Source organism: Anser anser (assembly GCF_964211835.1).
Source record: "Anser anser genome assembly, chromosome: 3".
Classification (NCBI taxonomy): domain Eukaryota; kingdom Metazoa; phylum Chordata; class Aves; order Anseriformes; family Anatidae; genus Anser; species Anser anser.
The window spans coordinates 26670407-26689159 of NC_139722.1; the positions used below are offsets into that span (position 1 = coordinate 26670407).

General features: G+C 35.6%; 2 protein-coding genes across 36 annotated transcripts in view; both read right to left on the bottom strand.

The window, feature by feature from the left end:
* Positions 1-18753, bottom strand: part of LOC310897568 (dystonin-like) — a 298423-nt gene that overhangs the window by 116202 nt on the left and 163468 nt on the right. For 19 of the 35 annotated variants that reach the window (XM_083831327.1, XM_083831322.1, XM_083831309.1 and 16 more), the window contains 11 exons: positions 17682-17865; positions 16533-16690; positions 16265-16443; positions 15919-16057; positions 14958-15151; positions 12560-12722; positions 11817-11900; positions 11619-11726; positions 11282-11380; positions 4019-6778; positions 11-145 (listed from right to left, as the gene is read on the bottom strand). In XM_083831327.1, the coding sequence (XP_083687453.1) occupies positions 11-145; positions 4019-6778; positions 11282-11380; positions 11619-11726; positions 11817-11900; positions 12560-12722; positions 14958-15151; positions 15919-16057; positions 16265-16443; positions 16533-16690; positions 17682-17865 (4203 nt within the window). Of the gene's footprint in view, positions 1-10; positions 146-4018; positions 6779-6870; positions 7928-8227; positions 9800-11281; positions 11381-11618; positions 11727-11816; positions 11901-12559; positions 12723-14957; positions 15152-15918; positions 16058-16264; positions 16444-16532; positions 16691-17681; positions 17866-18753 lie in introns of those variants that run through there. The other 16 variants (XM_083831325.1, XM_083831319.1, XM_083831332.1 and 13 more) reach the window with 3 other exon arrangements.
* LOC310897571 (desmoplakin-like) lies at positions 177-3969 on the bottom strand. Its single transcript, XM_083831350.1, has one exon. The coding sequence runs from the start codon at positions 3651-3653 to the stop codon at positions 1563-1565; it is 2091 nt and encodes a 696-aa protein (XP_083687476.1). The 5' UTR covers positions 3654-3969; the 3' UTR covers positions 177-1562.

An 18753-nucleotide genomic window follows, 5' to 3' on the forward strand; every position in this document is an offset into this window, starting at 1 on the left:
ATCTATGTACCTGCTGCTTAGGCAAATCTGTCTTTTCAGCCTTTTCTCCTCCTTCTTTGCTGAGTGTCTTGCTGAGGTTTGACACCCATTTCAGCAAATCCCCAGCTTTCTCAACATGTTCCTTCTTTTCTTCTTCCATTGACTTCTGACGAGCACCACAGATTGTAAAAAACATGTAAATGTAAATTGTTGAAATATTTAATATTCACATCCATAGAAACACAATTCTACCACAATGGCAGTATCACATAACCGTAAAGCGATTTCTTTTTATTTATCACCATATGCATTATTGCAACACTTTGACGTAAGAACAAAAATGCCACATAATTATACACATTAAGAGAATAATTCCTCAAAAGATATGTAATTATGATTATGGTGCTTAATCATACACATGTACATTCATTATAAAATGATTTGATATCAAAAAAAATATATAGCTTCCCAGCCACTACTCAGCAGATAAAATCTAAAAAACATTTGCATATAAACTATCTTTGAATTGCTGCCTTTGCATTACCCTCAGATATGGATATCTAAAGCTAACACAGGATATTGGTATTTTATAATCTATGAACATGGATTACTAAATTACAGTTAGGAAGAATACATTGCTTCTATGTCTACAGAAACAAGGACAATAAAAGTAAAATGCTGACACATTTCATATTTTTCTGCATGGAAAAATACATATATATTTTAATAGTAACATGACCTGTTAGTAGTTTGAAATGTAATAGTACTTAGAAAACACATCTAAGCACTTCCATGTAAAAATGAAGTGCTTCCGCAAATAAAATGAAGACCTTGAAGAAGTAAAAATGAAGACATTCTATTTCAATGGTATTTTTATTAATTGGATATGTAATAGTAATTCATTTCCCTATTAAAGTTTTGAAAAAAATTACCAAAAAAGTTACCTGAAGTGTGAAAAAAAATGGATATGCAATTTTGTGATATGAGTAGCCTTTTAAAATTAATTAAATACTATCATGGAAAAAGCTACTTATGCATTAAGTGCTTACTGGACTGCAGATTTAGCCCTTGTATAGTACTTTTTCACCTTTGTACAATAAATTATATTTGCATAGTGATTTTTAATATTAAATGAAGTGCGTTGTATGAAATACTGCACTGTCTTCATTCACAAAATGGGCAATCTCAGTTTTTAATATAAAAATCTGATTCTTGTCTCACCTAAATATACGTATTTCGCACTAATGTTAACTCCACCAACCTCGGTATAACTTCTGTTTTGTAACACCTACATGTACGTTACGTCAGATATGGCCTTCAGGTAAACACTGAACACAGTCTGCATTTTGAAATTATGAATTTACCTAAGTTTACCTAAAAATTTAAACTTTATGAAAAGTAATAGCTAATTACAGGTTACTGGTTTATACTAATTAGTGGTTTATACTAATTAGTTTTAAAGCAACTCATGACTACACTAGACGATACCATCTATAACTTTTCATAAAAGTAATCATAGATCTTTTCCTTGACTTGAATTGACTTTAAATCAGGCCCCAAACGAGCACTAATATCTTATTCCATTACGAAGCATAATATAGACTAGAAATTCCCGTTTTCATGGGTTGAGCAGCTTCTAATAATCGTAGTCCAGTGTGGCAATCAAAAACAGCTCTCTCTAAAGCTTCTTTGTAGGTTAACTTCTTCTTTGTTTTGGGGCATGTTATAACTTTAACATACATTTTTTCATCTTTCATCTTCGTAGCTGTGACAGCATCAATAACACCACTCTTAATTGCATCTTCCATTGTTAATCTGGAGTGAGATTTTGGATCTATCAACCCACCAGTCAGGTACTGATACTCCATGAAGCGCATACCCATTTCCTTGTCTAGGGCATTTACACTCATAGCTTCAACAGCTGACATAACTGTATTCCTTACAGGGTGAATGATCCCAGTAAAGATCAGTTCACATTGCTGAATTTGCTTGGCACAACCATCATCAATTAAATCCCTTTGCAAAGCTTCTGAAACACTGTACTTTTTCCCAGTAAACGGATCAATTATGCCTCCTGTACTAACCTGAGCTTCAAGACACCGGAGAGCAGTAACTCTATCTACCAGGTTTTTGCGCGAGGCTTTTAAAACTGGAATTCTTTCATTGGTTTCAGAAAGCCAAAATCCTGCAATAGGACTCTTTAAATCTTTATTTGGTTGTGAACTGGTAAGTAAAATATCTCCAAACTCATTAATTGTGATTAAACCCTCCTTATATTTATTGACTACTGCTCTGTCAATTCTACCCTGATTTAAGGTCTCCTCGATATTAAACTGTACACCAGTTTTAAGATCTGTAAGCAAAAGAAAAGAATTCCCATCTGAGTCAAAACATGTAGACTCCTTCCAATCAAATTCCTGTTTTGAAAGCTCAAGATATGTAGCTTTATCGACACATTTTTTCTGATAAGCCTCATAAGAAGACATTTCAGCTCCTGTTTTGATGTCTACTACAGAAATTTTATGACTTTTCTCTGCAGATGGGCTGCTTATTTTCCTTTCACCAACTGGAAGCAGAAAACATTTACTGCCTACACTGAATAAAGACATTTTCAGCAAATCACAGTAGTACATAGCTTTCCTGTTATTTGGATTGTGAAAGCATTTTGCATTACTAGAGGGCTCATGCAAAAATTTTAAAATTGTGTTACTAAGCAAGCCAAGCTGCACTGCAGTTTCCGGAGGTACACGAACACCTCTTATAGGATCAATGACCCCTCCACTTGCAATTTGAGCTTCAAGGATATTTTTACCTTTTTGTCTTTCTACAAGTCGAGCTTCCATAGCCTGATACACAGATAGCACTTTACCAGAACAGCAATAACCCAAAACAGCCTTCTCTGCCTCATGCAGTCTACTCTTGAATTCATTATCTGCCAGCTCCCTAACAACTGAATCATCAACAGAGAATTTCTGACCTGTTGTAGGATCAATGATGAAACCAGTAGCTGCTTGGGCCTCTAAAAATGCTAATGCCAATGCTTTCCCTATGATTCTTTTCTTTACCGCTAAAGCAAAAGAGAGTATTTCTTTGCTGGATTCAAGGTACAGCCCAGCTATAGCTGTAGGTTTAGTTAAAAATTTTTCAAGACTTTTCTGAACCTCATTAATAGTTTTCTGCCCAGAACGGAGCTCCTCAATTGTAAGCCTGTCTAAAAGTTTAACTTCGGCCAACTGTCTGGCAGTCACATCATGTCGGAGACCTTGAAATTTAATATCATCATATTCCTCTGTAAAATACTCCAACTGAGTATCATCAGCAGTTCTCAAAATCTCTTCCCCTAAGAAAGAATTCATCTTTGCAAAGTCTTCTCTCCTAAACCCTTCAGATGTTTTGTATCCCTCAAACATTCTGTCTTCGTTACCAAAAGTCTTGTCATTTTCTTGTTTTAATGTTGTAACTTCAACATGCATGTCATACTGCTTGTTCTTCACTATCTGTAAATAGGAATTTTGCACAGTGAGAAACAGATCTGCAGAACTATGCTGTACATAATTCACTCCTAAATCCACCACCAGAGCAACAAAAGGCAGAACTTGAGTATGTTGGAAAGGGGAGCTGCTATTAGCATTGGACAGCACAGAAATATAGGTAGCTAGAGTTTTAAAATGCATTCACTGTTTCAAATATTTATTCAACAACCAGAATAGGAGTAGACTAAGCAACACTTGTTACTATGTGAACTTACCACTGTTAATCAAAGCTCATTTTGACCAGTAATGATAGAACGGTGTATGTGAATTCCTATTTCCAACAAGGCATGAAAAATAAAGTGTTTCATATATATTAACGAGCCTGCCGCAAAGATTTAATGAAAAGCTTGTGTGATGTGAAAATGAAGGGGTACCCTTCACCAAGGTAAGAACACAAGAAACATGAAAGAGAATACAGAATACTGTAAAGCACAACTAAAAAAAATGAAATAGAGTAGTAAAAAACAGTATTAGGAAGGCAAACCCTCACAAAATGTAGTGTATACCTCCAAGGGGTGCAGTTTTACTAATCCTAATTCATGTTTCATGTCTTCTCCAGGCCTAACAGTTTGTCTGGAACTGTGTAGGTTCCTGTTTCTTAATTTGTCTCTCTCAGATGTTCCACTGATTTCGCTTGCTTTATCAAAAGTTATCTGGAACTGCGTACTTGTTTGAGAAACAAACTCTGTAAAAGATTGTGGGTTTCCATCTTCTAGTGATTGGTTTATTCTCGACATCTGGAATTGCACCTCCTTTGGTATCGTATCATCAGCACTCACGTACAGTGTATTTTCTTCTATTTGACCAGTCGTAAAGCCTGACCTCTCCTGTTTCTGCCTGAACAAAGGTGAATGAGGTTTTGCATGTGGAAGAAGTTGTTCAAATTCTCTAGCTGAGGTGTCATTCAAGTAATTCCCTCTTCTCTCACAGCTCAAGTTAAATCCACAATCTTTGAATTTATTATTTTGCTGAACTTCATTCTGAAACAAAAGAAATCTGTGTTCACTCTCCTTGACCTGCAAGTCCATTTTTTGTTTCAAGCCCTCAACCAAACGCTTCTGCACTTCCAACTCTTCCTCAAGTTTCCTGCACTTCTGGTGATAGTCCATTTCAGCATGCTTCCCTTGCTGCAGTTGCTCATGACATTTTTTAAGCCTTTCTTGCAGATCTTCAATCTGTATTTTGTACAACATGATGTTTTCCTCAGCCATATGCTTTTCCTGCTGAAGAGCAACACACTCTAGTTTTATGCCAGAAATGTCCTTTTCTGTGTTGCTATGAGATTCCAGTAATTTTTCCACTTTTTTCCTAAATTCCTCTGCAGAGTGTTTAAACTTGATTGATTCTTCCTGAAACAGAATCATTTTCTTGCGTGCCATTTGTTCATCCAGAGTCTTCTGGTGGAGTTCATCCTGTAATTTTTTTAATTTACTACTTAGTTCTTGTATATGAACTTCCTGTAGTTGTATTTTCTGTTCACTCACTTTCTTTTCTGTAGTTAGAGCACACATTTGGGCATTTAGATTTTTAATCTCCAGGTCAATGGTTAGGGTGGAAGCACTTTGTTTATCACATTTTTGTTTATATTCACTAGCTAAATCTTTTGTTTTTGCTAGATCATCTTCTAGACTTTTGATTTTACATAGGAATTCTTGCTCCATTATTGTTTGCTTGTGCAATTGTTCGTTTGTTGTACGCAGTTGCTCTTTGAAACCATCTGCTAGGGTTTTTAATGCCTCATTTTTCCTCTGAATACTTTGTTTTTCCAAAGTCATCTTCTCTGATTCAGATTGAATTTGCTTCATTAGTAGTTTTGTTTCAGTGTTCCATTTATTAAGGTCCTCTATCTTTCGTTTCAATGTTTCTGACACCTGATTACTTTTAGCTAATTCATTCTTCAGCATCTGGATTTCCTGATGGTACTCCTTTTCTACTTTTGTTTTTTGAAGCAATTCTTCCTGTATTTTCTTATATTTGTCCTGAAGATTACTTGCTTCTCCTTTGCATGACTGTGTTCTGTGTTCAGCTGCCAGCTTCTCTTTTTGAAGAGAACTGATTTGTGAATTTAAATGTTTGATAGTGATTTCAGTTTTTGCCTGTGATCTAGTTAATTCTTCTACTTCTCTTTTTAGATGTGCCTTTTCCTGATGAACAGATTTCAGCTCCTCCTGATAGTTCATCTTAATTTTCCTAAGATCTATAGCTTCCTGCATCACCTCTTCAGCTTTACCCGTAGTTCTATGTAACTGTTTGTCAAGTTCTTTCAACTGTTGCAAATATCCCTGCTCTACTTGGTCTTTTTCCTCCAACTTAATTTTTAGGCATTTAAGTTCACTATTGACTTCATCTAATTTTTCTTTTAATAAACGAGACTTTTCCTCTGTTGATGATTTTTGAAGCTCAATTTCATTCAGTTCATATTTGAGGTCTTTAATAGTTTTATCAGCTTTCTTGTTAGCAAGATTTAGTTCATCCACCTTCTGCTTTAGTTCTTCTACTATTTTTGCTTCTTGTTTCTTCTGGAAACTTGTAATTTCAGAATCAGTCTTACACTGGCTGCTTTGCCCAGCTGTGTAAATTGGCAGGGAAGTTTCTCTAGTTACAGAGTACCTGCCTTCAACAACCTTCCTTCTGGCTTCAGTTTTCTCTTTTTCTTTCAGCTTTATTTCTGACAGATTCCCTTTACATTCAAGATCTTGCTCCATTTGCTTTATCAGTTTCATAAGTTTCTCTTCTCCTTCTGTTTTTTTCTTCAGCTCCTGCATAAGGGATTTTTTTTGTTGCTCTAAATCATGAAGATTAGTATCCTTTCTTCTCAGATGTTCTTCAAGGTTTCTTCTGGTAAAGGTGCTTTCTTCTATTTGGTTTCGAAAAGCCCGGAGGTTTTCTTCCAGTATACTTCTTTGAGTCTCTGCCTGAAAAACAAGCTGCCTTACACACTCCAACTCCTGCTTTGCATCTGCTTTCTCTTTCTCAGTGCTCTCTAGATCTACACGACACTGCTTTGCCTCTTGCTCAGCCTTGGTCTTCTGAAGACAGATCTCTTCCATATCCTTTTGCTGCTTTTTCCGCTCATTTTCTGCAGCTTCCCTCAATTTGGGGAGCTCCTGCTCCACTTGGAATTTTTGTTTCTTCATATCCTCCAACATCTCCTCAAGTGCTTTAACCTTTCCCATGAGTTTTCTGTTCTCATCAGTCGTGCTATTTTGCTGTGCCATTAGATCTGAATATGCCTCACGCACTGATGCCTCCTCCTTCCTTAATATCTGTAGAAAAATAAGACAAGTTATAACATAGTTTTTCTAATACGGCGTATGAAACATTAGGCTCTTTTAAAAGCAAAGTGGAAAATACTTACTCATATTGCATGGTACATCCAGAAAGTAGAACGAGCAGTTCCCACCACCATCACCTTCTCTTGATACAGTAAGCTTCAGGAAGTTACCATTAGCCAGATATGAAACCCTTCATAAAGACATCCGCATAACGAAGAAGTCCTGAAGCCTCTCACTTCAGTCAGATGCCTCTTAGTGATTAGCAGAGTCAAACAGCTTGCATACGCTTTTTCTCCAAACAAATATGTAGAGCAAACAGTGAGCCAAACACTATGCACAAGAATTCCCAAGCAGAAACTACCGCTTTTGGATCAGTACAGCAGGAAACGGAGGAAGCTTTTTATGCTCACAAGCAAAAGTAACTCACAAGAAGTTTGGATGTCTCCAAGAAAAGAAACAGCATTTAGAGCTAGAGTCAAGATGAGTCAAGACCACGAAGGGAACTATCCCCCAATATATCTATGTTCTGTACTGTGCTCCACAGTATCAACACATCCACTGTCTCAGCTGGGGGACTAGGAGCACAGCTGCTCTGAGGTGTAGACACAGTTAGAACATAAACATGGTAGTTAGAAAAATCCTAGCGAAAACCAGACAGTAGTCTCCGTATGTTGGCAGGTGAAGGCAAACTCTTAGAAGCACTGCATAAGAATATAGTTGAAACCATACATACCTCACCTTCAGTAGCACAATTATGGCATTAGGTACCTAGTGTGAGCTAACATGAGGTAAGAACACACCCATATTCCTATGATCATACAGATATGGCATGGAAGAAAATTATAGCAATATTTTCAAATAAACAAAATGTTGTAGTTCACATTTACCAGATTTACCTGATTCTTCACATGATATATGAAACTAATTTCCTAAAAGGCTAATGCAAAGGCAGCTTCTTCAATATCACTCTGTATTTCCCCTGACCCTCCTCACAGACAATTTTGAACATATCCTAGCCAACACAAAACATTTACAGTGATTTCTTATCCGATCTCCTTTTATGCTCTTGTAGGCACTAAACCTAATGTATTATGCTTGAAACGAACTGAAAATACAGATTAGTCCCAAATCAAATTTTGTTAGCTTCCATTATTTCTAACTGGCATGGCTGAGCATCAGCTGGGTGGAGAGGAGGATGGCAATTAAATAGTAATATAAAATGAACATATGGATAAATTTATGAAAACTAAAAAATAAAAATAAAAAATCAAAATGCACAGTAATTAGTATATCATTAGTATATTCATTGTTTAAATTGTATTGGATCAACTTTAAATCACTTGACCTTGACATATTTTGAGATTCAAATGTTGATTTGGACTGGTTTAGAATCATTCTTAATTTAACTTTTCTGTTTGCATTGCATAAAAACTCTGGTACCTCAGTTATAGTTGTGCTCCTTTTATCTTCATTACCACTGTCTTTTGTCTTTGTCTCCCTTCTTCTTTCAAGTGAGTTTTTGTTTCCTGTGTTTTCACAGAATGTTTTCTGTAGTTCAGTGGTTTTTCCAGGTACCTTTGTGTTATGACCTTTATCCTTGCTGTCCATTTCTACTACTAGCAATAAATCTTTACATTTCTGATCCTGTTCTAACTTGTCCTCTCCACTCAGTTTCTTCCTGCTTATATTTATGTTGTCCAAACCATAATTTTTACCCTGCGATATTTTCTTCTCACTTACTTCCTCCTCGTGACTCAAAATCTTTTTTGCTAATCCATGTTCTGGTAATGGAAAATGATTATCTCCTCCAGAAATAATTTCTGAGAGGGAATTTAAATCACCTGCATTTCTCAGCAATTCTGTACTGAAACTTGGATCACTCTCCACTGGTTGATTAGATTGAGAGACTTTTGTTGTATGCTGATTCTCTGAAATATTTCCTGATGAAAAAGCCAAAATTTCTTGTGTTGTACTCCTGGCTTCATTTCGATTTAGAGTTGATTCTTCTAAGGTTTCACTTTGTTTTATGAAGTAACTTTTACCCAGAGATGTTCTGTGCAGTTTGTTTGCGTCCCTTTCAATACTACCAGAAATGCCTGGATTACCCACAGACTGCAGACTTAACTTCGTTTTTTCACTTCTGTTGTGCACTCCCAGTTCTCTGAAAGTAGATGCAACTTTCTCTAAAGGTACAACATTCCTTAGACCTGATAAAGAGTCACCATCTTCACCACACACTTGAAACTCTTTGCCTTCATTACTTATGGTATTGTTGCTACTACTTTCTGTAAAGCAATGTTCTTTACTCTGACATTCAAAAAATGTTTCTCCTGAAAAATGTTGCTGTTTGTGAGGGCTGATGCTCTGGGCATGCTCTCCAGTTTTTGTAATAACTTCATCTTTCTTCATTGTTAGCTCAAAATTAGTTTCTGATTGCATCTCATATCCTTCCTTTGCTGGAACATTGCTCCCTGCCTTTCTTGAACAACTTTTTTCTTGATTTTCACATATTATTTCCACTTCAGATAATTTTTTTGACACTCCTTCTATTTTCTGTCGCTCTCCATTAACGATTTGCTGACTTAACCTTTCACCAGGATAATTATTCGCACTCACAGAGATCTCAGCTGAAACAAAGGAATTTTTTCTATCATTTTTGTTTTCTTTACTTTGATTACCAAAACCCATTACATTATCTTGCTCTGTATGTAGCTTATTTTCTCTGTTGCCACTAATGCTACTTTCTTGATCATTGAGATTTACAACTTTTTTTAATGTTCTATCAACTTCGATTTTATCATCTCTGTGTAATTTTCTTCTGTGAATTTCCAGTGTATTTTCTGTTTGCTTAGCTTTATCCAAAGAGTTATCTTTTTGCATATATTCCACATCCATCATGCTTTCATTAGGTGCATTTTCCTCTCTGAATTCAACTGCTTCATTACACACCAACCGTTCAAAGACTTCAGTTGACTTCACAGGTTGCTGGAGTTCACTGTCATCTGGTAAGCTCTGAGCATGACAGTAACATGGATTAAACAGAGATATCATGGAAAGGATTTTATTTTTCTTTATTCTGTGCATTCTTAACGCCATTACTGAGAGTTAAGAAGAAAGACTGTCATGAAAGAAAATCTTGGAACAACCACAGATTTCAGAGGTTTGATCCGAGGAAAACATACTATTATTCCTCTTTTGAAACCTATTTAGGTTATCTTCGAAGAAGCTATCAGAAGTTTAGAAGAATTCAGGAGTAGGACAGGGTTTGGATGGAGAGTATTTGATTTCCAAAAGAAAAAAAGCAGTCCTGGGGATTCAGACTGGAGACTCAGAAGCATTTAAAAGATTCCATTTGTTCTTGAGGAACATGAAGCCTATCAGCATTCACAGGATTCTTGGTCCCCATTTCAATTCTTGCTCTTTGTTTCACTTTTTATCCATTATAAAGTTAGTATTGTTAGTTAGACTAAATACTCAGTTATAGTGGCTACGTATCAAGAAGCTTATCTATTTCCATTTGCACATTCCACCACTTTAATGATGTACATTAGTGCAAAGATGAGTTCTTTTAGCATTAACGGTTTGTTCAAAGGTATTCAAAAGCCAGAAAGGCAATAAAAACAAAGCCAGCACCAGAATTACGTAAAATTAGTTTAAGACCTCTGTGTGTTTTTTTTCTGTAACAACATTAAAATTTATACTTCTGAATGTTTTCCAATTTTATGTAAATTACACAGGACCAAATTTAATATGGGCACAATTAATCATAAGAGTATAACAGGGCTTTATTTTAGAGATTTGAAGTGTATAGATTATATTAAAACACTATAGCCCTTAAGAAACTGAATTACTTTCTGAGAGAAACAGATTTATGAAGAAAGTGAAATTTTTCGTTTTTTTTCTCAATTATTTGGAATGGTATTTCTGCAGCAAGAATGTATTCTGAGTAATTTGTCTGTTTAATTTCAGTAACCTACGCTTGTTAATAAAATTCAACACTAAACATGAATAAAATTCTATTTGACCCTAAGGAATCAATACAGTAGAAAGGTAGAAGGAAAAAAATCTAAACATGTCAAAAATAATTAAGAAATTTGAGAGGACACTGCATCTCCCTGTTTAATGGGCTCCTTTATATATTGTAAGTGGACCAGAATACACACTCAGCTTAATGTTGGCATATATCCCAAAGATCGAGCCCTAAAATAGTGCAGTATTAAAATGCACTGTATGTAACTGCATCTCCAGCAGAAACTAGTAAGCCATATGATCCTTCCAGTTGGAAGGACTGGTAAAATGTATGAGTGATATGGTTTTGCTTATCTGAATGTTGTAATTTGATACTCCTACATTACTGTATAGAGCACAGTATATAGGGAATTCGGTCTTCTGTATCTGCTGCTAACTTTGTGAATAATTCCAGCAGATAGATAGATTGCTCTTTATTTGCTTAGCTGTTCTTTTTGTTCGGTTGTCTTTTAGCAGATGACCTACCTCTTCCTCTTCCAGTCTTTTCAGAGAATCACCTGCAAACTTTATGTACTGCGTCATCAGGGTCACTAAGGCAGTATAACGAGTCCGTAAATCCATGAACTGCAGAGAAACAAAATGGGAAGGCAGCAAGAGTGAAACACTCACCCTGAATGCCACGTAACGTAAAAAGACAACTACCTAGAATTAACCTTTTAAGAAGTGATACTTTTCTAGAACCTATCCCAACTTTGAATCCAATTTCATTTTACTAATTAATAAATCCTAAATCTCATTCTTTTGTTTACTCAGTTTAAAGCAAAGATGCATAAAGATTTCCTATCATAAGAAATCCGTTTACCTCTTGAATAATGAAGTCTGATGAGCTTTGCATTCTTCGACGTTTCACTGGAGATTTTTGTTGGGAGTCAACCATAGCTCTGTATGTCATAGTCTGCAACTCATAGTCCTATAAAAAACATAAAATACACAAAATGGTCAGCATTCCACATGATACTGACACTAATAAAAGGATTCTAAGTATACCAGTATTTATTACCTTCACAGCAGCTGAGTACTGTTCTGCATATTTCTGGCATTCATCTATTTTGCTTTGTTTCATCTCAATCTCAGAAACCAGCATCTGTAAAATATGAATCTACATCTTTATCTTAAAAAGTGACTCTTTTCTTATGGCTGTTGTTATTAGCATTTCTATTTTATCTAACAACATCAAATTACATAATACACACATTTCCACATGCGTACAAGTAATTGTAAGCTCAAGCCCATTTCCTGGTTTTGCTTGGTTTACAGTACAAAAGTAGTGGAAAAAATCCTGCCAGGCTTAACACCTGGTGAGCAAAGCTCAAAAAGAAATTAGGGTTATACCATTTCACACATATAATTTGTTACATGAAAATATTTTGTTATATAAATACATTATTGTTATAAATATATTTCTATGTCCATAATTACCAAGAGTAGCACTAAATAAAAAAATGAGGTGATAAGCCAGTAATTTTAGGCACTCTCTAAGGTTTTATGTTTGCAAATGTGAGGACTAAAAGTGGTCTACAAAATAGTTATAATTAGTGATATATTAAAAATGTTAGCTGCACATAACATATGGGAACATAAAAATGTAAAAGCTGCTGACAATTTGGATTTTTACAATAAAGGCTGAGGGATATAAGCACCTCAGTTCAAGAAATAAGACTGACATCATTGGGTTCAACTGATATTTTAATTCTTCTCCAGTCATCACAGCAGCAAATTCCTACAATGAGATCCCTTATGTACCTTATGCTGGTTCAGCTGTTTAGCCAGTGCTTTGCTATTTTCGGGATGAATTTCTTGAATCTTTCGCTGAGTATCTTCCACTTGTTGAATCCAAGTGTCCAATGAATTGTAAGTATCTTTGTAGTACTTCAGAGATTTATTAATACTTTCTAAGTCACGCAACCTGATTTTATGTTAGAAAATATATAAGGAGTAAAGATGAGTATAAATGATAAAAAGCACAACACTAAATACAACCTTCAAGGCTTTGGATGTCTTAGCTCTGCTAAGCTAAGTATAGTATAGCATACTATAAACATTGTAAAATAGCACTAACTGAACAGTAAATTAACTTCTCAAACACTGAAATCCCCAGCTTGATGAAGCCTTTTCATTTGTCATAAACAACACCCAAGAGAGATTCTACTACAGAAAAAAACCTATGCATATATTTCTCATTAGTGAGCTAAATTGCTTGAAACTCCATGAGCACAGGAATCCCCAGGCACACTGTAAGAGGAAGGTCTCTGCAACAGTAATTAATTCTATGAAGTCGGAGAATTTCAAATGTGACTTATGTGAATTAAGAAGGCAAAAAGCTGAGCTGGAGTTATGTAGCGGTTCACCATACCCCATACCTCCCACAAAACAACAGCAGTTACACTTGCTATGCTAAAGCAAGAGATTTTGTTGACCATTAAAAAGTCCCTTTTAAAATTATGTTTTTGACCTGGCAAAAAGTACGATGTATTTCTTTAAAGTGGTTCCAATACTGACAGTTATACTTTCATGATCCTTATACTGTTACTTCAAGTATCATATAAATACCACTCATCCAAAACACTGCACAATTACAGAGAAACTTACTCAATTGTGAATAAATACTTTGAATTGTGAATTGTCTGATTGTGAATAAATACTTTGAATTGCACTACTGTTGTTCTCAAGATGCCAAAAGGAGAGTAAAAAAGAGCAAGCAAAGGATAAACTATTTGTCAGGTTTCATACTTAAGCATAGTTTTACGCCAATAACCATGAAAGTAAGAAGGGATCGTGGTAACTGCAGCCAATATTTGTATATGCTTTCCATATAATGATCATCAGTGTCAAGCTGTTAGGAAGCAGCAGAGTGAACATTTGCAGAAAGCAGTTTGTTTACAGCTACATGCTGCAACCACCACAATCTGTCCTATTTACACTAGAAGTCACTTTGTATTAACAGCAACTTTTCAGTACGTTCTATTCAGAACACAGAGCCGTAAGGAGATCATTTGGTTCGTGTTTGTCCTATGAGGAAATAAGGACACTTCAATACCTCATAGAACTATTGTTTTATCATTTAATTTTTGTCACGCTATCAGATGATGAATCATCTGAGTTGATTTAAGGCTAGCCATTCTCCAGTCAGCTCTAAATCAGCCAGCTTTTGCCCATCTGCCTTTTAACTACTGGTGATGTTGAACAGAGCCAACTAAGTTGGTTAATTGCAACCAAATAACTTCAGTATTACATCTGAGCGGACACTCGTCCCTTAGAAAAGGAGGACAAAAACGTGAAAGGGTGTTGTGTGAAACTTTACGTAAACAGCGCTGTATTTGATGCTCCTGTTCAAGTTATCTGTAATGACAAATTAAAGTAGATTTTAAAGGAAATAAATTCAGACTGTGTACTACAGACTTCCTTAACTTCTCCATACTACAAAGGAAACAACACTAAATAGATGTATGGACATCTCCTTCAAAATTATTGACAGCCGTGTTCTGTGATATCTGTAAATCTGTAAAGGCATGTGCATTTGAGTAACACTCTCCAATATAGTCACAACAATAATATTGAGAGGCTTAAATTAGAGCAACATTGCAATTGCGTAAGGAGACTTCATGAAACCAGTTGCACACCAAAAGAAAATACTGGCACTTCTCCAGAAGTTTTTAATCTGGTAGCTATTGCAACAAAATTATCACAGAAGTCAACAGAAGCTAAGGGCTTCCAGACTTAGCGCTTAAGTCATTAAAAGCAAGCAAACATGAAGCCAGTCATAACTGATCAATCAGCTCATGAGTTTTGCCTGTCAGAACAAATTATGTGGAGAAACAGATGGCATTTCCATAGGACAGCAAGCCATTTCTGTAGGCTTTTTTTGGAAAGTAAAAGGACAGTTTCTCTCTACTGTGTCTCAGTAAGTTGTTAGAAATAAAACAAAGTTTCTCTATTTTGTTAATCTTTTGGTGTTCAACAGGCAGAGACAATCCCTGTGGAAACGACAGACAACAGTGTCAGCAGCACAGAAAAGATAAGAATCCCTGATCTTAGTGCATTTAGCAAATAGCTCATTAACATTCATTCTTGATTATTTTTCCTCAGAAACAACAAGAACATCAAAAAACACGAACAGATTATAAGAAAAAGTTATACAAACCTATTCTCAATTTGAGAATGAATATTTTGCCACCTCTCGGCTAACTGATCAACTTTTTCTTTATGCCAGTCGAAGTCAAGATCACGTTCCTTGTGCATTTTAAACATCTGATCACTGATCATCTTTGCCTTCTGCAGCTCATCCTCCAAGGCATGGAATACTTCTCTTTTCTCATCTACTTCAGATCTCCATTGCTAGTGTATGATAAATTAAATATTTTAAATAATTCTTAAATTATGACACTACTTATAAATGAATATTTTACATAAGCAATTACTTCTGGTTGCTCAAACACTAGAATGGCACCAAAATGAGTTTGAAGCAACTAATTAGCCGTGAACTGCAAAATAGTTCTGAATAACAGCATCCCCCACAACACAAGCACCAAAACACAGCCAGCAAATCAACATCTTTATCTGATAAACTACAGCTTTCACAAAATTAGGTAGGTGCCAATCGCTAACAAAAAAGCATTACTTATCATTTGAGATATTGAAATAAGCTGTATGCAGAGTATTAAAAATGCTGAACTTCAGTTTTAGCCTTTCTGAAAGATAAATGCCAAACCTCCTAAGAAATCCCAGTTAGTATACCACAGCAGTAAGAGGAATCATACTGTGGACATGTTTATATAAGAATATGTTTATGTTACCTTAAGCATGCATTACCTTTGCAGAGACAGAAAAATAAGTCTTATTGAAGCATTAACAATTGGCATTCTTCGAAGTTCGGAAACTGCAAAGCATTACCTAATTGCAATTATACACATGCAAACTATCCAATTCTCAATGTTTCAAAGTCTATTTTTGTTGAGGTATCAGTCCTAATGCAGACTTTCCTCCAAACACATATGCCAACTTTTGATAAACTATACAGTAAAGCATAACCAGAACAAATGTTACAAGATGGATCATTTCTCGTTTATTTTTTTTTATTTGTCCAGGCACCTGTAGACTCTTACCTTTAATGTACCCATAAGATTTTCAATATTATTTTTGTCAGCAGTTACTGCCTCTTCTTCACACAGCTTAGTTTCATAAAGTTTCACTAATGATTCTGCTCCTTGGGTGTTCTTCAACACCAAATTTACAGTTTTTAATCTGAAAAACAGTAATCTCCTGTTAACTGAACAAGCAATAAAAATACTCAACACACTTGTGTTTTTCAGTCTTTTCATGTCACAGATACCCCTTTATACAGTGCTAAAATATTGTTAACTCCTCTTACTTGATCATTATTATTCATACTAATATTTTTAATTTATAGTAAACTACAGTGTGTATGATGGGAGATGGCCTATTACATACTTATCTATGTAAATGGAAGACATAGAATAAACTTGGTTCATATTCTGAATAACAATATTTAGTTCAGAGCGCAGAGTAGGAACTGAAGGTGAACCAGCAGCTTGACTGAAAAACTCTTCGCATTTATCTGTGATGCCTCCCAAGTCATCTTTCAGTCTATCCAACTCCTTCTTCAGTTTCTGTAAAAATGAACAGTGATTGACAGTGTTTTTATACTATATCAATCTGATGTGTACTCTAGGTAAAAGAGCCTTTCCCAAAGGCTTACCTCTTGCTCTGAAATCCTAAACACACTTTCATGTAGGTCATCCCTTTCCATTGGGGTTCGGATCTGTCGGATTAACCGCTCCTCACAGCTCTCCAGCCGAAGTCTGATATTTCTGACTTCTGAGATGTACAGGTTGTAAATAGACTCTTCCTGCTCCTCTGTTGAAAGAAACAAAGAACATTTTAGCAAACAAAGCCATTGTGACACTTTAACCATGTCTTCTCACAGAAGACTTTATAGAGTCACCATTCGACAGGTCTTTTCAGGAATGACTGAAATCCCATCAATTTCCATATTTTTTACTACAAAACAAATTTTAGGAACCTTTAAATTTTAGCTATCATTAGATCACCTCCTCACACTTTGAAAATTAGCATTTATCCTCAATTGTCCATCCCAGACACAGGCATCATCCCTTATGCAGACACTGCTAAATTCAGTAGCTGAATCTTTCAGCCAGATGATGTCAGGCATGATTCTCTAGGAAATCTCAAGGGATTTTTTTTTTTTGTAATTCTCCTCCAGAGGCACAAGGCAACACATCTTTCCTTAAGTATAGTGAACTATGCTAATGCAGTAATCAGCTTTGCACTACTGTATTCCTGTAAGTGATTAGCTACTTGACAGTATCAGAACAGTTATTTTAAGCTTTTTGTGCTTGTTGTATTTAAAAACAGAGTTAAGAGAACTGTAACTACAGGTATTCTGTGGAGCTACAAAAAAATCTAGGACACTTCTCTTGCATTAACAGTGTTAAAAAATTTAATATTGTTATGAACTCAACAAAGTACTGAAGCTGAATTCAAACATTCAGAAACAGCAAGGAAACACTGACTAAACAGCAATCTGTAGTGTACAGAAAAATTTGGGGGAGGGCTAATTTTTTTCTACCACTTTGTATATTAACAATATTTTTACATAGATTAATACATGCAAGCTTAAAAAAAAGGCTTTGATTTTTCATACAATATAATTGTGCAAAATGTTAAAATGACAGTTCTTTATCCATTCAGAGGAACTATAACATTAACCATATCAATATGATAAAACAGTAATTCACTAGAGCTTGAATTTATACAGAGAATATGTATTGAGAATTACAATCTCTCTTGCGAGGGCAGCTTTCTACTTTTCTCAGCAAAGTTTTACCTCTTTCTGCAGATTTCAGAAGCTCTTGATAGTATTGCTTGCAAATATTAACTTCCCTTTCCAGTTGTGCTGTATCAGAGCTTGTAAAGATTTTGGACTCCTGGCTGTCTTCCACAAAATCATCAAAGCGGGACTGCAAATTGCTTAGAACCTGCTGATGTTCACCTGGCAGCATTGTTTTTATCTGCAACAGATCATAAACCCAAGGTGCAGTCAGCAATGATGCAACACTCATGCAGTTACCTCTAACACTTTTTATTAAAAAACAGTACTGACCAATTACTAAGATGGCAAAGTCAAAGAATTGAGGTTCTGAAAGCTTGCTGTTCCTGGACCGGGGTTCACTTGACAGGTATCAGAGTAACACCAGATAGATTATATTCAAAATAAAATCCTTCTCCAACTTTAACACCAGTAATGGGCTGTGTTAAGCCAACCCCACATCAGACACCATTTCTCCATCTCCATCTATGCCTTGTAGCAACAAACAGGCACCCAGCAAGAGTCACAGGAGGAGGAACGTTTCAGTATTATCTCAGATTCCTTCTTTCCAGTAACAACAGTGGGAAATTAGGACTTAATATGTCATTTTGGGTATTACAAAAAATTTTTGCAACCGTTTGAAGCCAGAGATACTCTGATGCTGTATAATAAACTCCTATACTAAATATCATTATGCTGTACATCCAACACTGGATAATTCAGTGATCTCATACATTGTTTTAGCTAGACAGAATAGTATTTTGATCTCTATCTCTATTTTATTTCTGACAAATTTATCCTAATTATCTACTTAACTTTTCAAATTACAGACACATGAGAAGAGGAATCAGCATTCATCTGCCTTCAGCTTGAAAAACTAAATGTAACTTTCACAGTCGTCCAACTGTTAGTAAGAAGTTGCAGCATAAGGAAATAATGGGGAGTTTTCACTAACATTAACCTTAGCCTAGAGAAGCTAACCTCCCCAGACATCTTCAAGATAAATCCAAGCCAAAATTCAAATTTAGTCACTGTTCAACTGCTTTCAAGAGATCCTGTCTCTCTGCTGACAACAAGAGACTAGAGAGAT